At 26.0% G+C, this 16709-nt stretch overlaps 1 protein-coding gene across 2 annotated transcripts in view; it reads left to right on the plus strand.

Annotated features, from left to right (window-relative positions):
• The first annotated feature begins 1112 nt into the window (after window positions 1–1112).
• Window positions 1113–16709, plus strand: part of LOC130448789 (sushi, von Willebrand factor type A, EGF and pentraxin domain-containing protein 1) — a 61714-nt gene continuing 46117 nt past the window's right edge. For both annotated transcript variants that reach the window (XM_056786299.1, XM_056786300.1), the window contains exons 1-4: window positions 1113–1247; window positions 11028–11100; window positions 13842–13875; window positions 15035–15116. In XM_056786299.1, coding sequence (XP_056642277.1) covers window positions 11032–11100; window positions 13842–13875; window positions 15035–15116 — 185 coding nt within the window. In that variant the 5' untranslated portion in view covers window positions 1113–1247; window positions 11028–11031. The remainder of the gene's footprint in view (window positions 1248–11027; window positions 11101–13841; window positions 13876–15034; window positions 15117–16709) is intronic.

Raw genomic sequence — 16709 nt, forward strand, 5'->3', positions numbered from 1 at the left:
CTCCAGCTTTTTTTTTAAGTTCAGATCTTTTTTATCTGAAAGATCACATTCCTTCATAAGAAATAACCATTAAAAAAATTAAGTAATTCTCAGAATGTACCTGTGCGGTTAATATAGCACCGAAACGTACCCGCAATATAATATGTTGGTCACTATAATGTATATTATATGGAATAATGTATAATACATTCAATTCATCGAGTAGACTGATAAATGTGAGAGAAATAGTTCTTATAGACTCAAGGAATAAGGTTCAAAGTCGCTTATTTTCGTTTTATGGTTCAGTCGCTAGTACCCGTACAGGCAGCTCTATAGCGGTAGACAGGACCGGACTGGTATTTTATTTATTCAAAAAAATTATTACGGAAAACGTTTTCAATAAAACCGAACAATTTTGGATTAAATTAAATACAATGAGAAATAAATTAATTTAATTTTGAAATATATTTTAATCGATTTACATATTCATCTACAATTGAAATTAGCTTTAATAAAAAAATTGTCAACAGATCAAAAATAGGAATAATTGAAATGGATATACAAGGAATGATCAAGTAGAGTGGCGGTACTAAGCTATATCTAAAGAATTTCGGAACGATAGGTCATTATACCTGAAATAGATCACGAGGAGTATTAAAAACTAAGTTTATTTCTATTCTAAACTGTGCTACTGATTTGGTGGTTTAGATACAGCCCCCTAATGAACAAATTTTAGTTTAACATCTACTTTTCTTTAAAGGACAAGGATTTTATTAATAATATCATCAGTATTAAATATTTACGTGACTTTTTTTCGGTTTCTTTGATTGGTTTTCTACAGAGTATTTAAACTAATCTAAATCAATTGATGACATCATAAACATGCCGTTAAAGTCAGAAATTGAATATATAGAGTTGCTACAAATAATTAAACCACTTATAATACAATTAAGACTTAAATATACAAAAAAATATATGAAAAAGAAGAAACATTGCGACAAAAAAACTTTTATGTGTACTTTTATATATAAAAATTGCGAGTACGGATCTGTAGTACGAACAGGTAGACGGAGCTTGTTTCCTGCTCTTACCTGTCTTGAGGTGTAGATGGAACTTTCAGTCTTTGGTTAGAAGGTGAGGTTAACTCGTGAGTGCGTCGTGAAACTAACAGTTTGGTTGTATTGTAACTATTTTTTTTTATTTTCGAACGTTAATTCCGAACTTTTTATGTGTTCCTTATTCGACCATTTGGGATATTAACTACACAGGTTCGTTTATTTATTTTTGTAAAACTTAGTGTTAAATATTAAACTCCCTTAAGGACGAGTTTGAAGGTCAAGTTGAACTTTCTGTTTTAATTTCTTAAAAATTCGTTTTGAAATTGTTTCGATCTATTTGACCTTCAAAATTTCTACGTCTGTAGTAAATTTTTTATATTGCCCCTGAAGACGATAATATCGTTAACGAAACGTTAGTTTTTATATTTAATAATGTTTTTCGTAATTATTTTCACTTACGTATCAATTTAACAATATTAAATCAAATTATAAAAATTCCAATAACGTAAAATCTATTTTAGAATACTGACGAATCTCCAAACAATCAAAATTGTATAACATAATCATGATTAAGAAAAACGAGTTTAATAATTCCGCATTTCTCAATTTCTTATTTAATCACAACACTTTTCTTAGAACTGAAGGTCAGTAAACAGATTAAGAAGTTTGTGTAGACACTATAATATTTACCAGTCAATATCGTTTTACATTATCGATACAAAATCGATTATTATAATCGATATTAACCCTAAATTGTTTGGCACGGTAGTGCGAAGTGATTGACTTAACGGTTGTATCGCTATCATTGTTTAATTGGAGGAGAAAAACAAAGCGAGAGAGATAGTAACAGATGTTTGCACATCTTGATTGACACGAAACGATTATATTAATAGGAAGTGGCTATGCGTACGAAATACGGTTTAATAAAATTAGTGTTATATATTTTTTAATTAACATAAATGATTTTAATTATTAATTAGTCGAATAGGGAGAATATATCAAATTGTCTATTTTAAAATTACATCGCGCAAAAAAAAGTTTAGCAATTTCTCCTAATTTATATGTTTAACTGCCTAAACTGAATTCTTCAGCAGTACTTACGTATTCCGAAGTTAGCTTGTTCAAGTTTAACAACCTTCTTTCGTCGCACTGACCTGAATTCTTGCAAATTACGCCGATTTATATTTTTTTCGTTAATCTCATTTAACAATTGACTTTATTATGAGTGATACGAGGGTTGCTTCCTAAGTTTCGAGATAGACAAATAAAAACAGATATTAGTTTGCACCAATTGTCGAAGTATTTTGACGTTGACCTGCTAAGTGTGCGTCAATCTCAAGGTCACGTGGTTTTGACATATTCATATATTAAAACTTAAGTATCGACCCTCGTATACTAAATATTGGGTAGTGAGTTCACGAAATTCGGATGTTATAAGTTACCTTACAAAATTACCGTTGAATTCGTGCAGTTTCACGACTTTCTCACTATTCTTATTAATTTTAATTATTTCCAAGATGATTCTTAAGATTTTTACGTAACATAAATTTTTCACATTATTACAAATATTACGAAATGTAAGTCAAATGAGTAAGTAAATTACGCGGAAGTTTCAATAATTTTTATTCGAAAATGGTAACCTAACCTAACAAACTCGGTTGTTTGGTCGACAAGCTTTAACGTACAGTTTTGGAAAAAATGATTTTTTTATTATATCACGAGTAGGAATTGATGAAAAAAAATGCAGTATGAGTCTTTATAATATAATATGAACGCGTATTTTCGATCCGTTACCTTTTGATTGGAGTGGAACGGAAATGCCTTAAAACGTATAAAATGCAACACCTTGTATAGTATACGATAAACTATATACATATTTAGTACGTGCCAGAATTTATGAATAGACGAACCCCGTTAGTTGAATATAATTTGAAAACATATTACGAGGACGGTTCCAAAAGTGACCGCTTCTAAAGGGAACCAACGTCATAGTTAAGCGATTCCAAGACTTCCTTAGACACTTGAAGTTCCATTAACGTATCAAATTACTTTTATTTCATATTAATATGATTACAAATATAATTATTGACAGATTTCGTGTAAAATAGTTAAATTAATTATTTTCTTGTACGATAAATAGTTTTGATGTTTTATAACAATGAATACGTCAAAAAAAACGTCAAACTTTTGAGCGCAATGACAGATTTGACATATTTACTCAGTGTTGCCATATTAAATTCGGATGAAACTAGAAGAATTAGAGGTGGCAACACTGCAATTTTAGATAGTAATATTATAGAACGATGAAATTTCGTTGTAAACATTTGGCGATAGTAATAGAAGGTTCTAATCGTATTATGGCTACTCTAGTTACCATAATTTGTTCAATAATTATACCCGACCAAGTTAACTGGTAAGTCAAAGAGCAAATTCGTGTTCAAGGTGTAAATTTAATGTTTGGTAGTTTCTAGAACGACTTACAGTTAACCGTTCCACGTGGTCGCCATTGACTGGATTACCATAGAATCATCATTCGTTATAAATATAATTAAATAAAATAATAACTATACAGTTTGTCCCGCGATTAAATCCGATAAGGTAAATGATTATTATGGACATTCGTGTTCAAGGTCAAGGCTTCAATTTAGTCTGTACTACAATTATTATTTTCTGGTATTTTCCTGACAGCATCGTACTGAAATTTATTGAAAGTTGAGTCGAACAAAAGCCTTTTTAACACGGGAAAGACGAATTTTTCCAACTTATACAGTTTATGTAACTTTTAATTTTTATTTCGTGAATTTTTTTTATTTTCTATCGATCGATCGTCTAATGTGATGATTCAAGATTCGAATGGCGATGTAATTGTTATAAATAAGTTTCGCATATGACGGAATAATTTTGTTTTATTGAATTTGATGAATTCCTGGAACTTCAAAACCGGAATTAATCGTTCCGGGCAACATAATACTATACGTAAAAAAAATTTCACTGAAGAATTAAATTAGAAAACGTTCGAATGTCAGTGGGTCACGTGGCTTAGTCATTTTAACAGCCGGATATTTACGTGAAAACTTGAGAGATTCTGATAATGCCAAAAATAAGTTATTTCAAGTTATAAATATGAATAAATAATTATTAAGAAAGACTTATATTTCGTAATATTTGGGTTTATTTACAAAAAAAAAACCATTTTGTGTTATTTTTGAGGTTGGAATTTGATATTTGCATCTATTTTTTCCCAAAAATCAGTTTTTTAATTCAAATTTTCATGAAAATATTCATTTTTCTACACCATAATGAATTTTTCCCTTCTAATTACCAATTTTTTCCATTTTAATTTTGTTTTTCAACAGATGTATACGAGAAAATCGATAAAAAAAATAAAAATGCTTAAAAAACGTCATTTCAAGTTATAAATATGAATTATTTCGTATCGGAAATACACAATTATCAAAAAAACGTATATTTTGAAATATTTGGGTTTTTTACAAAAAAAAATACCATTTTGTGTTATTTTTGAGGTTGGAATTTGATATTTGCATCTATTTTTTCCCAAAAATCAGTTTTTTAATTCAAATTTTCATGAAAATATTCATTTTTCTATACCATAATGAATTTTTACCTTCTAATTACCAATTTTTTCCATTTTAATTTTGTTTTTCAACAGATATATACGAGAAAATCGATAAAAAAAATAAAAATGCCTAAAAAACGTCATTTCAAGTTATAAATATGAATTATTTCGTATCGGAAATACACAATTATCAAAAAAACGTATATTTTGAAATATTTGGGTTTTTTACAAAAAAAAATACCATTTTGTGTTATTTTTGAGGTTGGAATTTGATATTTGCATCTATTTTTTCCCAAAAATCAGTTTTTTAATTCAAATTTTCATGAAAATATTCATTTTTCTATACCATAATGAATTTTTACCTTCTAATTACCAATTTTTTCCATTTTAATTTTGTTTTTCAACAGATATATACGAGAAAATCGATAAAAAAAATAAAAATGCCTAAAAAACGTCATTTCAAGTTATAAATATGAATTATTTCGTATCGGAAATAAACAATTATCAAAAAAGATTTATATTCCGTAATATTTGGGTTTTTTACAAAAAAAAATACCATTTTGTGTTATTTTTGAGGTTAGAATTTGATATTTGCATCTATTTTTCCCAAAAAACAGTTTTTTAATTCAAATTTTCATGAAAATATTCATTTTTCTATACCATAATGAATTTTTCCCTTCTAATTACCAATTTTTTCCATTTTAATTTTGTTTTTCAACAGATATATAAGAGAAAATCGATAAAAAAAATAAAAATGCCTAAAAAATGTCATTTCAAGTTATAAATATGAATTATTTCGTATCGGAAATACACAATTATCAAAAAAACGTATATTTTGAAATATTTGGGTTTATTTACAAAAAAAAAACCATTTTGTGTTATTTTTGAGGTTAGAATTTTATATTTGCATCTATTTTTTCCCAAAAATCAGTTTTTTAATTCAAATTTTCATGAAAATATTCATTTTTCTAAACCATAATGAATTTTTCCCTTCTAATTACCAATTTTTTCCATTTTAATTTTGTTTTTCAACAGATATATACGAGAAAATCGATAAAAAAAATAAAAATGCCTAAAAAACGTCATTTCAAGTTATAAATATGAATTATTTCGTATCGGAAATACACAATTATCAAAAAAACGTATATTTTGAAATATTTGGGTTTATTTACAAAAAAAAAACCATTTTGTGTTATTTTTGAGGTTAGAATTTTATATTTGCATCTATTTTTTCCCAAAAATCAGTTTTTTAATTCAAATTTTCATGAAAATATTCATTTTTCTAAACCATAATGAATTTTTCCCTTCTAATTACCAATTTTTTCCATTTTAATTTTGTTTTTCAACAGATATATACGAGAAAATCGATAAAAAAAAAATAAAAATGCCTAAAAAACGTCATTTCAAGTTATAAATATGAATTATTTCGTATCGGAAATACACAATTATCAAAAAAACGTATATTTTGAAATATTTGGGTTTATTTACAAAAAAAAAAACCATTTTGTGTTATTTTTGAGGTTAGAATTTTATATTTGCATCTATTTTTTCCCAAAAATCAGTTTTTTAATTCAAATTTTCATGAAAATATTCATTTTTCTAAACCATAATGAATTTTTCCCTTCTAATTACCAATTTTTTCCATTTTAATTTTGTTTTTCAACAGATATATACGAGAAAATCGATAAAAAAAAAATAAAAATGCCTAAAAAACGTCATTTCAAGTTATAAATATGAATTATTTCGTATCGGAAATACACAATTATCAAAAAAACGTATATTTTGAAATATTTGGGTTTATTTACAAAAAAAAAACCATTTTGTGTTATTTTTGAGGTTAGAATTTTATATTTGCATCTATTTTTTCCCAAAAATCAGTTTTTTAATTCAAATTTTCATGAAAATATTCATTTTTCTAAACCATAATGAATTTTTCCCTTCTAATTACCAATTTTTTCCATTTTAATTTTGTTTTTCAACAGATATATACGAGAAAATCGATAAAAAAAAAATAAAAATGCCTAAAAAACGTCATTTCAAGTTATAAATATGAATTATTTCGTATCGGAAATACACAATTATCAAAAAAACGTATATTTTGAAATATTTGGGTTTATTTACAAAAAAAAAACCATTTTGTGTTATTTTTGAGGTTAGAATTTTATATTTGCATCTATTTTTTCCCAAAAATCAGTTTTTTAATTCAAATTTTCATGAAAATATTCATTTTTCTAAACCATAATGAATTTTTCCCTTCTAATTACCAATTTTTTCCATTTTAATTTTGTTTTTCAACAGATATATACGAGAAAATCGATAAAAAAAAAATAAAAATGCCTAAAAAACGTCATTTCAAGTTATAAATATGAATTATTTCGTATCGGAAATACACAATTATCAAAAAAACGTATATTTTGAAATATTTGGGTTTATTTACAAAAAAAAAACCATTTTGTGTTATTTTTGAGGTTAGAATTTTATATTTGCATCTATTTTTTCCCAAAAATCAGTTTTTTAATTCAAATTTTCATGAAAATATTCATTTTTCTAAACCATAATGAATTTTTCCCTTCTAATTACCAATTTTTTCCATTTTAATTTTGTTTTTCAACAGATATATACGAGAAAATCGATAAAAAAAAAATAAAAATGCCTAAAAAACGTCATTTCAAGTTATAAATATGAATTATTTCGTATCGGAAATACACAATTATCAAAAAAACGTATATTTTGAAATATTTGGGTTTATTTACAAAAAAAAACCATTTTCTGTTATTTTTGAGGTTAGAATTTTATATTTGCATCTATTTTTTCCCAGAAATCAGTTTTTTAATTCAAATTTTCATGAAAATATTCATTTTTCTATACCATAATGAATTTTTCCCTTCTAATTACCAATTTTTTCCATTTTAATTTTGTTTTTCAACAGATATATACGAGAAAATCGATAAAAAAAAATAAAAATGCCTAAAAAACGTCATTTCAAGTTATAAATATGAATTATTTCGTATCGAAAATAAACAATTATCAAAAAAGATTTATATTCCGTAATATTTGGGTTTTTTACAAAAAAAAATACCATTTTGTGTTATTTTTGAGGTTAGAATTTGATATTTGCATCTATTTTTCCCAAAAAACAGTTTTTTAATTCAAATTTTCATGAAAATATTCATTTTTCTATACCATAATGAATTTTTCCCTTCTAATTACCAATTTTTTCCATTTTAATTTTGTTTTTCAACAGATATATAAGAGAAAATCGATAAAAAAAATAAAAATGCCTAAAAAATGTCATTTCAAGTTATAAATATGAATTATTCCGTATCGGAAATAAACAATTATTAAAAAAAACGTATATTTTGAAATATTTCGGTTTATTTACAAAAAAAAATACCATTTTGTGTTATTTTTGAGGTTAGAATTTGATATTTGCATCTATTTTTCCCAAAAAACAGTTTTTTAATACAAATTTTCATGAAAATATTCATTTTTCTAAACCATAATGAATTTTTCCCTTCTAATTACCAATTTTTTCCATTTTAATTTTGTTTTTCAACAGATGTATACGAGAAAATCGATAAAAAAAATAAAAATGCTTAAAAAACGTTATTTCAAGTTATAAATATGAATTATTTCGTATCGAAAATAAACAATTATCAAAAAAGATTTATATTCCGTAATATTTGGGTTTTTTACAAAAAAAATACCATTTTGTGTTATTTTTGAGGTTAGAATTTGATATTTGCATCTATTTTTCCCAAAAAACAGTTTTTTAATTCAAATTTTCATGAAAATATTCATTTTTCTATACCATAATGAATTTTTCCCTTCTAATTACCAATTTTTTCCATTTTAATTTTGTTTTTCAACAGATATATAAGAGAAAATCGATAAAAAAAATAAAAATGCCTAAAAAATGTCATTTCAAGTTATAAATATGAATTATTCCGTATCGGAAATAAACAATTATTAAAAAAAACGTATATTTTGAAATATTTCGGTTTATTTACAAAAAAAAATACCATTTTGTGTTATTTTTGAGGTTAGAATTTGATATTTGCATCTATTTTTCCCAAAAAACAGTTTTTTAATACAAATTTTCATGAAAATATTCATTTTTCCATATCATAATGCATTTTTCCTTTTTTAATTTTGTTTTTCAACAAATATATGCGCGAAAATTGATAAAAAGAATGAAAATTACAAAAAAACTTCGTACCAGGAATAAACAATTATCAAAAAAGATTTATATTCCGTAATATTTGGGTTTTTTACAAAAAAAAAATACCATTTTGTGTTATTTTTGAGATTAGAATTTGATATTTGCATCTATTTTTCCCAAAAAAACAATTTTCCAAAGCAAATTTTCATGTAAATATTAATTTTTCTATATCCTTATGAAATTTTTTCTCCATATTTCTATTTTCTTTTTGGTTTCCATCTTAATTTTTCAGTAGACACCATCTTATCATCAATATTCGTATATTATATACATAAAAAAATATTAAAAATAGTATATAGCATATAAGTGAAATTGTACCATTGGAAAAGAGAGAGAGAGAGCATCAATTTACCACTCTTTATCTCCTTCTACTTGACAATAAATTCACAACTTGATATTCTCCTCATCTGTCATTCCTACATCTTGAAACTTCGACGTCATCTCGATCCAATCAGAATAAAGTAGAGAGAGATGGAAAGTGATATACCGATGTTCTTTCTCTCTCTCTCTCTCTCTCTGTCGTTCGTTCGGGTCTACTTGAACAATCTCCCAATTCTCCCTCTCTCTCTATATATCTAATATTTTATCTACGACTTTTGACATCTGTACACTGACAGATGTCAACTGGAAATATTGACAGATGAGAAATTTCGAAAAATTACAGCCCCCACTACATTTATCTGTACAAAATATCAATTTTCTTCACCATTAATTTCATATGATTGTATAAAATGTACGATGGTATCAAAAGATGTTCATATGCATGAAGTAAAAGATGGCAGACACTTCCTTCCGGTGTAAAATTGATCGTGACGTTCCGCATATGTTTTGTTATTAGAAACCTTCGTATTGTTCCAGTGATTATACCTCGATAATTGCGAAATGTAGTTTGAAAAACGCATTCGTTTACTATCTAACCGTATATAAAGACGCTACACGTAATAAGGAGGTTAACCTTGTCAAGTTCAAGAAAAAATACAGGTCCGAGGTCGTACATTAAATATCTGACCTCGATGACACGAAACTTTTAACGATAATGGGTTAATGCTACACCTACCGAAGAAATTTCACTACGAAATTTAAATACAATAAGAAGTAGAATTAGATTTCAGTTATATCCGGATTCGTGTACCTAATTCTCCCCCAAAAATATCATAAAGTTTTTATGACTCACTATTTTATCTATTTGTCACTAAATGGGGGTTCATCTACCTCGTTTTTAATTTTAATTATCTTTTTTAATAAATGTACATGTCGAAATAATTAAATTTAACAATATAACCTACGATATTTCGACATGAACGTTGAATCCCAGCCTAAATAATATCCCACGTCAACATATCATCGTAGAGATCGAATTTGGCAACAGCGCGCATAGTTAAATTCTTATACAACTGTTGTTGACCTACTTATCTCCTTGGCTCGATCGAAGAACGTTATTTGCAAGAACGATTGGCAAGCCTACTGAGAACATACCAAAGAAAATGAATTTATAATACGTACATACATACCTACGTTTATACATAAACTGATGTTTTACTGTTAACGAAATTTCTTACGAGACGCTAACAAGTAATTCTAGGAATTTCTAAAGCACCTTTCTAATAGAAATTTCAAAAAAACTGTCAATTATTTTTGTTACAATTCGTATTTTTTTAAAATTGTTATATTGACCTTGACGCGAATTGATATATATTATTACACAGTTGGTATTAAGGGTTTCGGAAGTTACTGGTGATCGTATATCAGTGTTGCCAGACTTTTCTAATAAATTTCTTTCAACTGAATTTAAAAACTACGAAGTTTTTTAAGGGAAAAGATTTTATTTAATAAAAATAACGTAATGAAAATGCCGTTCAATATAAATTAATTACGGATGAAATTTAAATATTTGTTAAAACAAATTTTGTATAAACATTTTTTTAATAATAGTTTAAAATTGTTTATAATGAAAGTAATGCTTCCGATCTGGCAACAGTGCGTTGTACCAAAGAACAACTATACAAGTGAAAAAAAATAAAAAAATAACGCTTGTATGAGAATATGCTTGACCACTGGTAGTGTCTAAATAACCGTTTGTCTTGAAATCGTCACCTTTATAAATAATACATATTTTTTTATCAAGGCTAAAACGCTTATTTCAAACTTGATTTATGATATCGTTTTCTGATATTGTTTTTTTTTGTTACAGGGGGATGCTAATACGTACAAAGGCGACCATATTGGTCGCCATAGTATTTTTATTTGGAGAATCATTATCACAGGTACGTACACTTCAATGTTTTTAATGATAATTACCGATAAAATAGTCAAGGTAACGCAAAAAAGGTAAATTGACAAGGTAAGGTGACACCGTCAAAAGTAGAGAAAAAAAATACATAAGAAATAAAAAAATATAAGGAAACTAGAGAAAAGTATTTTAGAAGAGAGAGAGATAAGAAGTTAAAAAAAGAAAATGTACAGAAAAGAGATAAGAAAAAAAGACAAAATATAAGAGAGAGGAAAGGAAATATGGGGAATAGAGAAACAAAAATGAAAAAAAAACAGATAAAATTAAGAAAAAAGCGAAAAAAATTGAAGAAAAAATGTGAGAAAGGTATATGAAGAATAAGAACAAAATAAGCAGCAAACAAGAAAAATGAATAAGAATAAAACAGATATTGAGATAAATCGAGAGAAAATGAAAAAGAATAGAACAAAGATAAAAAAGATAAGATGAAATTTAAAAAAAAAGAGAAAGTAAATGAAAAAGAAGAAACGTTAGAGAATGTATTAGAAATATAAAAGAAAATATAAGATAAATAAGAGAAAGCAGATTTTAGAATGAAAAGAAGATATATAAAAGAGAGAAAATATGCCAAAACATGCGAAAAATACGAGAAAATAGAAAAAAAGGGTTAGAACATAGAGAATATCAGAAATTATGAGAAAAAGTAGAGAATATGAGAAGAATTTAAAAAAAATGTGAGAAAATATGAAAAAACAGAAAATATGAGTATAAAAAATAAAATAATTAGATAAAATATAAGAGCAACTAAAAGGAATATAAAAAATAAGAAGTAATAAATAAAAGCAAGAAACAAGAAAAATAAGGGTACTGACATGTAACGAGAGAAAAGGGAAATAGAGAAAATAAAAAAAAGAAAATATTAGAAAAAAGAAAAATAGAAGAAATATAAAGAAAAGATAAAATATAAGATAAAGAAGGAAAATAAAATATTGAAATGAAAAAAAGAAATATAAAAAACAGAAAATATACGAAAAATAAGAGAAAATAGGAAAAAGAAGAGAGAACATATAGAAAAACTGAAATTGTAAGAAAAACTACACAAAACATGGAAAAATAAAGAAAACATGAAAAAATATAAAAAAACCGTGATAATATGAAAAAATAGCGAAAATATGAAAAACCGTGGAAATATGAAAAAAACACTAAAAATATGAAAAAAGGGGAAAATATAAAGAAATAGTGAAAATATAAAAAAAGTGAATAAATGAAAAAAATATGAAAAAACCGTGAAAATATGAAAAAATAGCGAAAATATAAAAAAAGTGAATAAATGAAAAAAATATGAAAAAATCGTGAAAATATGAAAAACTAGCGATAATATGAAAAAACCGTGAAAATATGAAAAAATAGCGAGAATATAAAAAAGTAGTGAATAAATGAAAAAATAACGAAAATATGAAAAACTAGCGATAATATGAAAAAACCGTGAAAATATGAAAAAATAGCGAAAATATAAAAAAGTAGTGAATAAATGAAAAAATAACGAAAATATGAAAAACTAGCGACAATATGAAAAAACCGTGAAAATATGAAAAAATAGCGAAAATATAAAAAAGTAGTGAATAAATGAAAAAATAACGAAAATATGAAAAACTAGCGACAATATGAAAAAACCGTGAAAATATGAAAAAATAGCGAAAATATAAAAAAGTAGTGAATAAATGAAAAAATAACGAAAATATGAAAAACTAGCGACAATATGAAAAAACCGTGAAAATATGAAAAAATAGCGAAAATATAAAAAAGTAGTGAATAAATGAAAAAATAACGAAAATATGAAAAACTAGCGACAATATGAAAAAACCGTGAAAATATGAAAAAATAGCGAAAATATAAAAAAGTAGTGAATAAATGAAAAAATAACGAAAATATGAAAAACTAGCGACAATATGAAAAAACCGTGAAAATATGAAAAAATAGCGAAAATATAAAAAAGTAGTGAATAAATGAAAAAATAACGAAAATATGAAAAACTAGCGACAATATGAAAAAACCGTGAAAATATGAAAAAATAGCGAAAATATAAAAAAGTAGTGAATAAATGAAAAAAAATATGAAAAAATCGTGAAAATATAAAAAAGTAGTGAATAAATGAAAGAAAATATGAAAAAATCGTGAAAATATGAAAAAATAGCTAAAATAAAAAAAAATATGAAAAACTAGCGATAATATGAAAAAATATGAAAAAACCGTGAAAATATGAAAAACTAGTGAAAATATAAAAACATGGTGAATAAATGAAAAAAATATGAGAAAATCGTGAAAATATGAAAAAATAGTGAATATATGAAAAAATAGAGAAAAAGTAGTGAAAACATGAAAAAATAGTGAATATATGAAAAAATAGAGAAAAAGTAGTGAAAACATGAAAAAATAGAGAGAATATAGACAGAATATGAAAAAAATTATAAGAACAAGGAAATATTGCAATAAAAAGCAAGAAATATAAGAAAAAGTAGAAAAGAAGAATAAGATAAGATATAATAAAAACGCGGACATAGTGCCCCTCGTCAGCTAGCCTTTACAACCGATTAGAACGTATATTTTATAAGGCTGTACTAGTTAGAATACCATCTGGCTACAGTCATAATACGATATAGCCACAGACATTTTCATAAGAAATTTGCTAATTATAATTATTAAGCATTTTTCTTCTCTTCTTCTTACCCACTTCATTTTCATCACTAATAATTTTAAATTTCATTTTTATTGCAGAATTCAACGAGCAGTTTATTTAGTTGTCCACCTGGTAAGTTGAAACATTATTTTTTAACAATTTCAACTGTCTTTTGTCTCATTAACACCGTGTATATATTTATAAATTCAAAGATGACTCATTCTTGTCAAAACACATTCCATTCCATTGGTATTTCCAAATTGTTCTGTTGTTTAAAAAACAGGTTTTTTTTGTAATTCATTCGCCATTTTGAAAACTAAAATAACGTTAAAATGCGTCGAAAATTTATTATGTATTTTAATAACAAAAACCTACGCAAACTGCAAAACACTTCGTGTAAAAATGTCAAGGACCCAATGCCAAGTTGTACAAATCTCATAATTACATTTCCTCTTGTGACGCATCGAATAAAATTTTATGCTAAACGGTGATTAAAACCAATCCCCTATACGTTGCATAAATATTTTTATATTATCCTTTCACGAAGGATAACCAGTTGTGTAATCATTACTATTAAATTTTGTTTCATATACATGGAACTTCTGTACCGAATACCGATATTCGGGACGCGCCCATCTCTAATGTCAAAGTTTCAGATACATTCATTTGTTTTAAGTAAAACAACGACTCCGATTCAATCGTAATAATTTGTAAAATATTCCGCAAACATATTTCGTCTCAATTTCTATTTCGTTATTTTAAATTCTCCACATTTCAAACATTCTTTCTCATCTCGAGAAAGTTGAAAATGAACGCTTCCAAATGATAATTCTAATTTGTTAGGTTAGGTGTGTAAATACATACATATGATAAATAACCGCTCGGTAGATAAATAAGATAATTAAATATTGCGAAACAACATATATGTTTTAAAGAAAATATTTTATAAATAACACAAATAAGGATTGTAAATGAGTTTTGTACACGAGATTATTATTTTCAATAAAGAATTTCTTTTAATGCGTTGTCAAACAAAGCAGCGTTGCCAAGCTGTTTGAAATTTGTGTAGTGGTAGGATAAACGAATTAATACATCGGTTTGTCAACGTTGCCATTCTTATATATCGAATAGTTTGATTGTGAAAGTTAATTTTAAGATTGATCATCTGAAATGAGAATTATTATAAAAAATAAACTTAATAATTTATTTAATATATGGTAGAAAGTAGTTTTATGAAAAAAATATGCCTAAAATTGGTTACTTATTTTCATTTATAATTTTTTCGTTGCAGGTTGGGAATTGAGGAACCTCAACTGTTATAAATTTTTTAATATAAGACACTCGTGGGAAAAAGCAGCCGAACTTTGTAGAAGGTGAGTACAATAAATATATAATCTTGCAATAATGATGTTTACATACTTGGGTGCGATATAAATAAAAAAAAACAACACTTACACGACATTTTTTTTAATATTCTCACGATTGTATAGACGTTGTATAATATACCTTCACTTTTGACATTAATTTATTGTTGCATAATTACTTTGCATTTACTAATAATTAAAAATAAATAAGAAATACAAAAAAAATGTACAAATACTCTTAATACGTAGTTTTATATATAAACAAAGTTCATTAACCCCAAAAATTCATTCACGAAACATTTTATTTCTCATCAAGTGGTTAAACTTCTAAGTTTTCCATCTAAAAAAGTTTTATTCTCTGCACTGGCAACAACGCCAGTCATTATAATTTTACAGTTTCCTTCGATATTTTAGGATACTTTTGGGTTCATAGCTGAATACAGAGATGGCGCGACTAACGATTTATAATTAATTTTGTGATTGCTACAAAGTATTAAATTTCTTTTAAAGTGAAATCTAGAAGATTGGTATTCAATCCTGAACTATATACCTAATTATTAGTTTATAAATAATTTGTTCAGGTCTCATTACTCGTACGGTACATGCTCTAATTTTTAATTAAATCACGCGATCTCTTCTTAGTTCGACGAATAAATATCTCTCTTTTCGATCCATACCAGGTCATCAATAAATTACTTGTTTTTATACTTATTTTCACAATATCTACAAATGGTCACTTAATTGTGTTTCTAGTATGAAATAACGCAACAAACACATAAAAATATAGGATCACTTTCTAGGATATTCTGAATGATTCAGCAAAAAAAAAATATTCAATAAATACGTCGAATTAAAAATAATTTTTTTGTTCGCCAATAAAGAATACAACATTTTTTTGTGTTGTTAACCTATTTTAAATTCGTATTCTGAACAGTATAAATAATACAAATAATCGATTCTCCCGCGCCTGTTGTTTAGGCAACACACAACACCGCCACGTGTTGCGTTAAAAATAGATTATATGTTCTATGTATTAAATGGAGCTTAACCTCCGTATAAAAAGTTTATCTATGGCGATTGTCAAAGTGAATCGATGGTATTAGAGTACACGGAACACGGAACAAAATACAACAACAAAGATAACGATACAATATTGTACACTGATTACACGCTACGAACGGAGTACTAGATATAGAATAAGTATTTGACATAATAGAAAAAAAAAACGCTATTATAAATTGAATTAAAGGAACTCGTAAAGTATACAAAAAAAAGTGATAGAATATACGGGAGATTTCGATAAGTTAAGCTAAACTAGGTTATATAATAATGAAAATAAATACACTGAGAAAAAATGACTTTGAATGTTTGTTTTCGTAAATAGACACGATAAATAATTATATTTATCGTAGGTGAAAACTTTTAATGCGTCTCGAGGTATTTTAGAAAAGTAGGTCTACATCTTCGACCAGACTTACAGGTGTACGCATTGGTCAGTCGCCCGAGGCGATCGAAATTCTTTTTCTCAATGAACATACAGCACCGTAACAAAAATTATTTTATTTTAATGCGCTGCAAAATGGAAAATATATACATAAGCAT

Source organism: Diorhabda sublineata, chromosome 9 (genome assembly GCF_026230105.1).
Source record: "Diorhabda sublineata isolate icDioSubl1.1 chromosome 9, icDioSubl1.1, whole genome shotgun sequence".
Lineage (NCBI taxonomy): Eukaryota > Metazoa > Arthropoda > Insecta > Coleoptera > Chrysomelidae > Diorhabda > Diorhabda sublineata.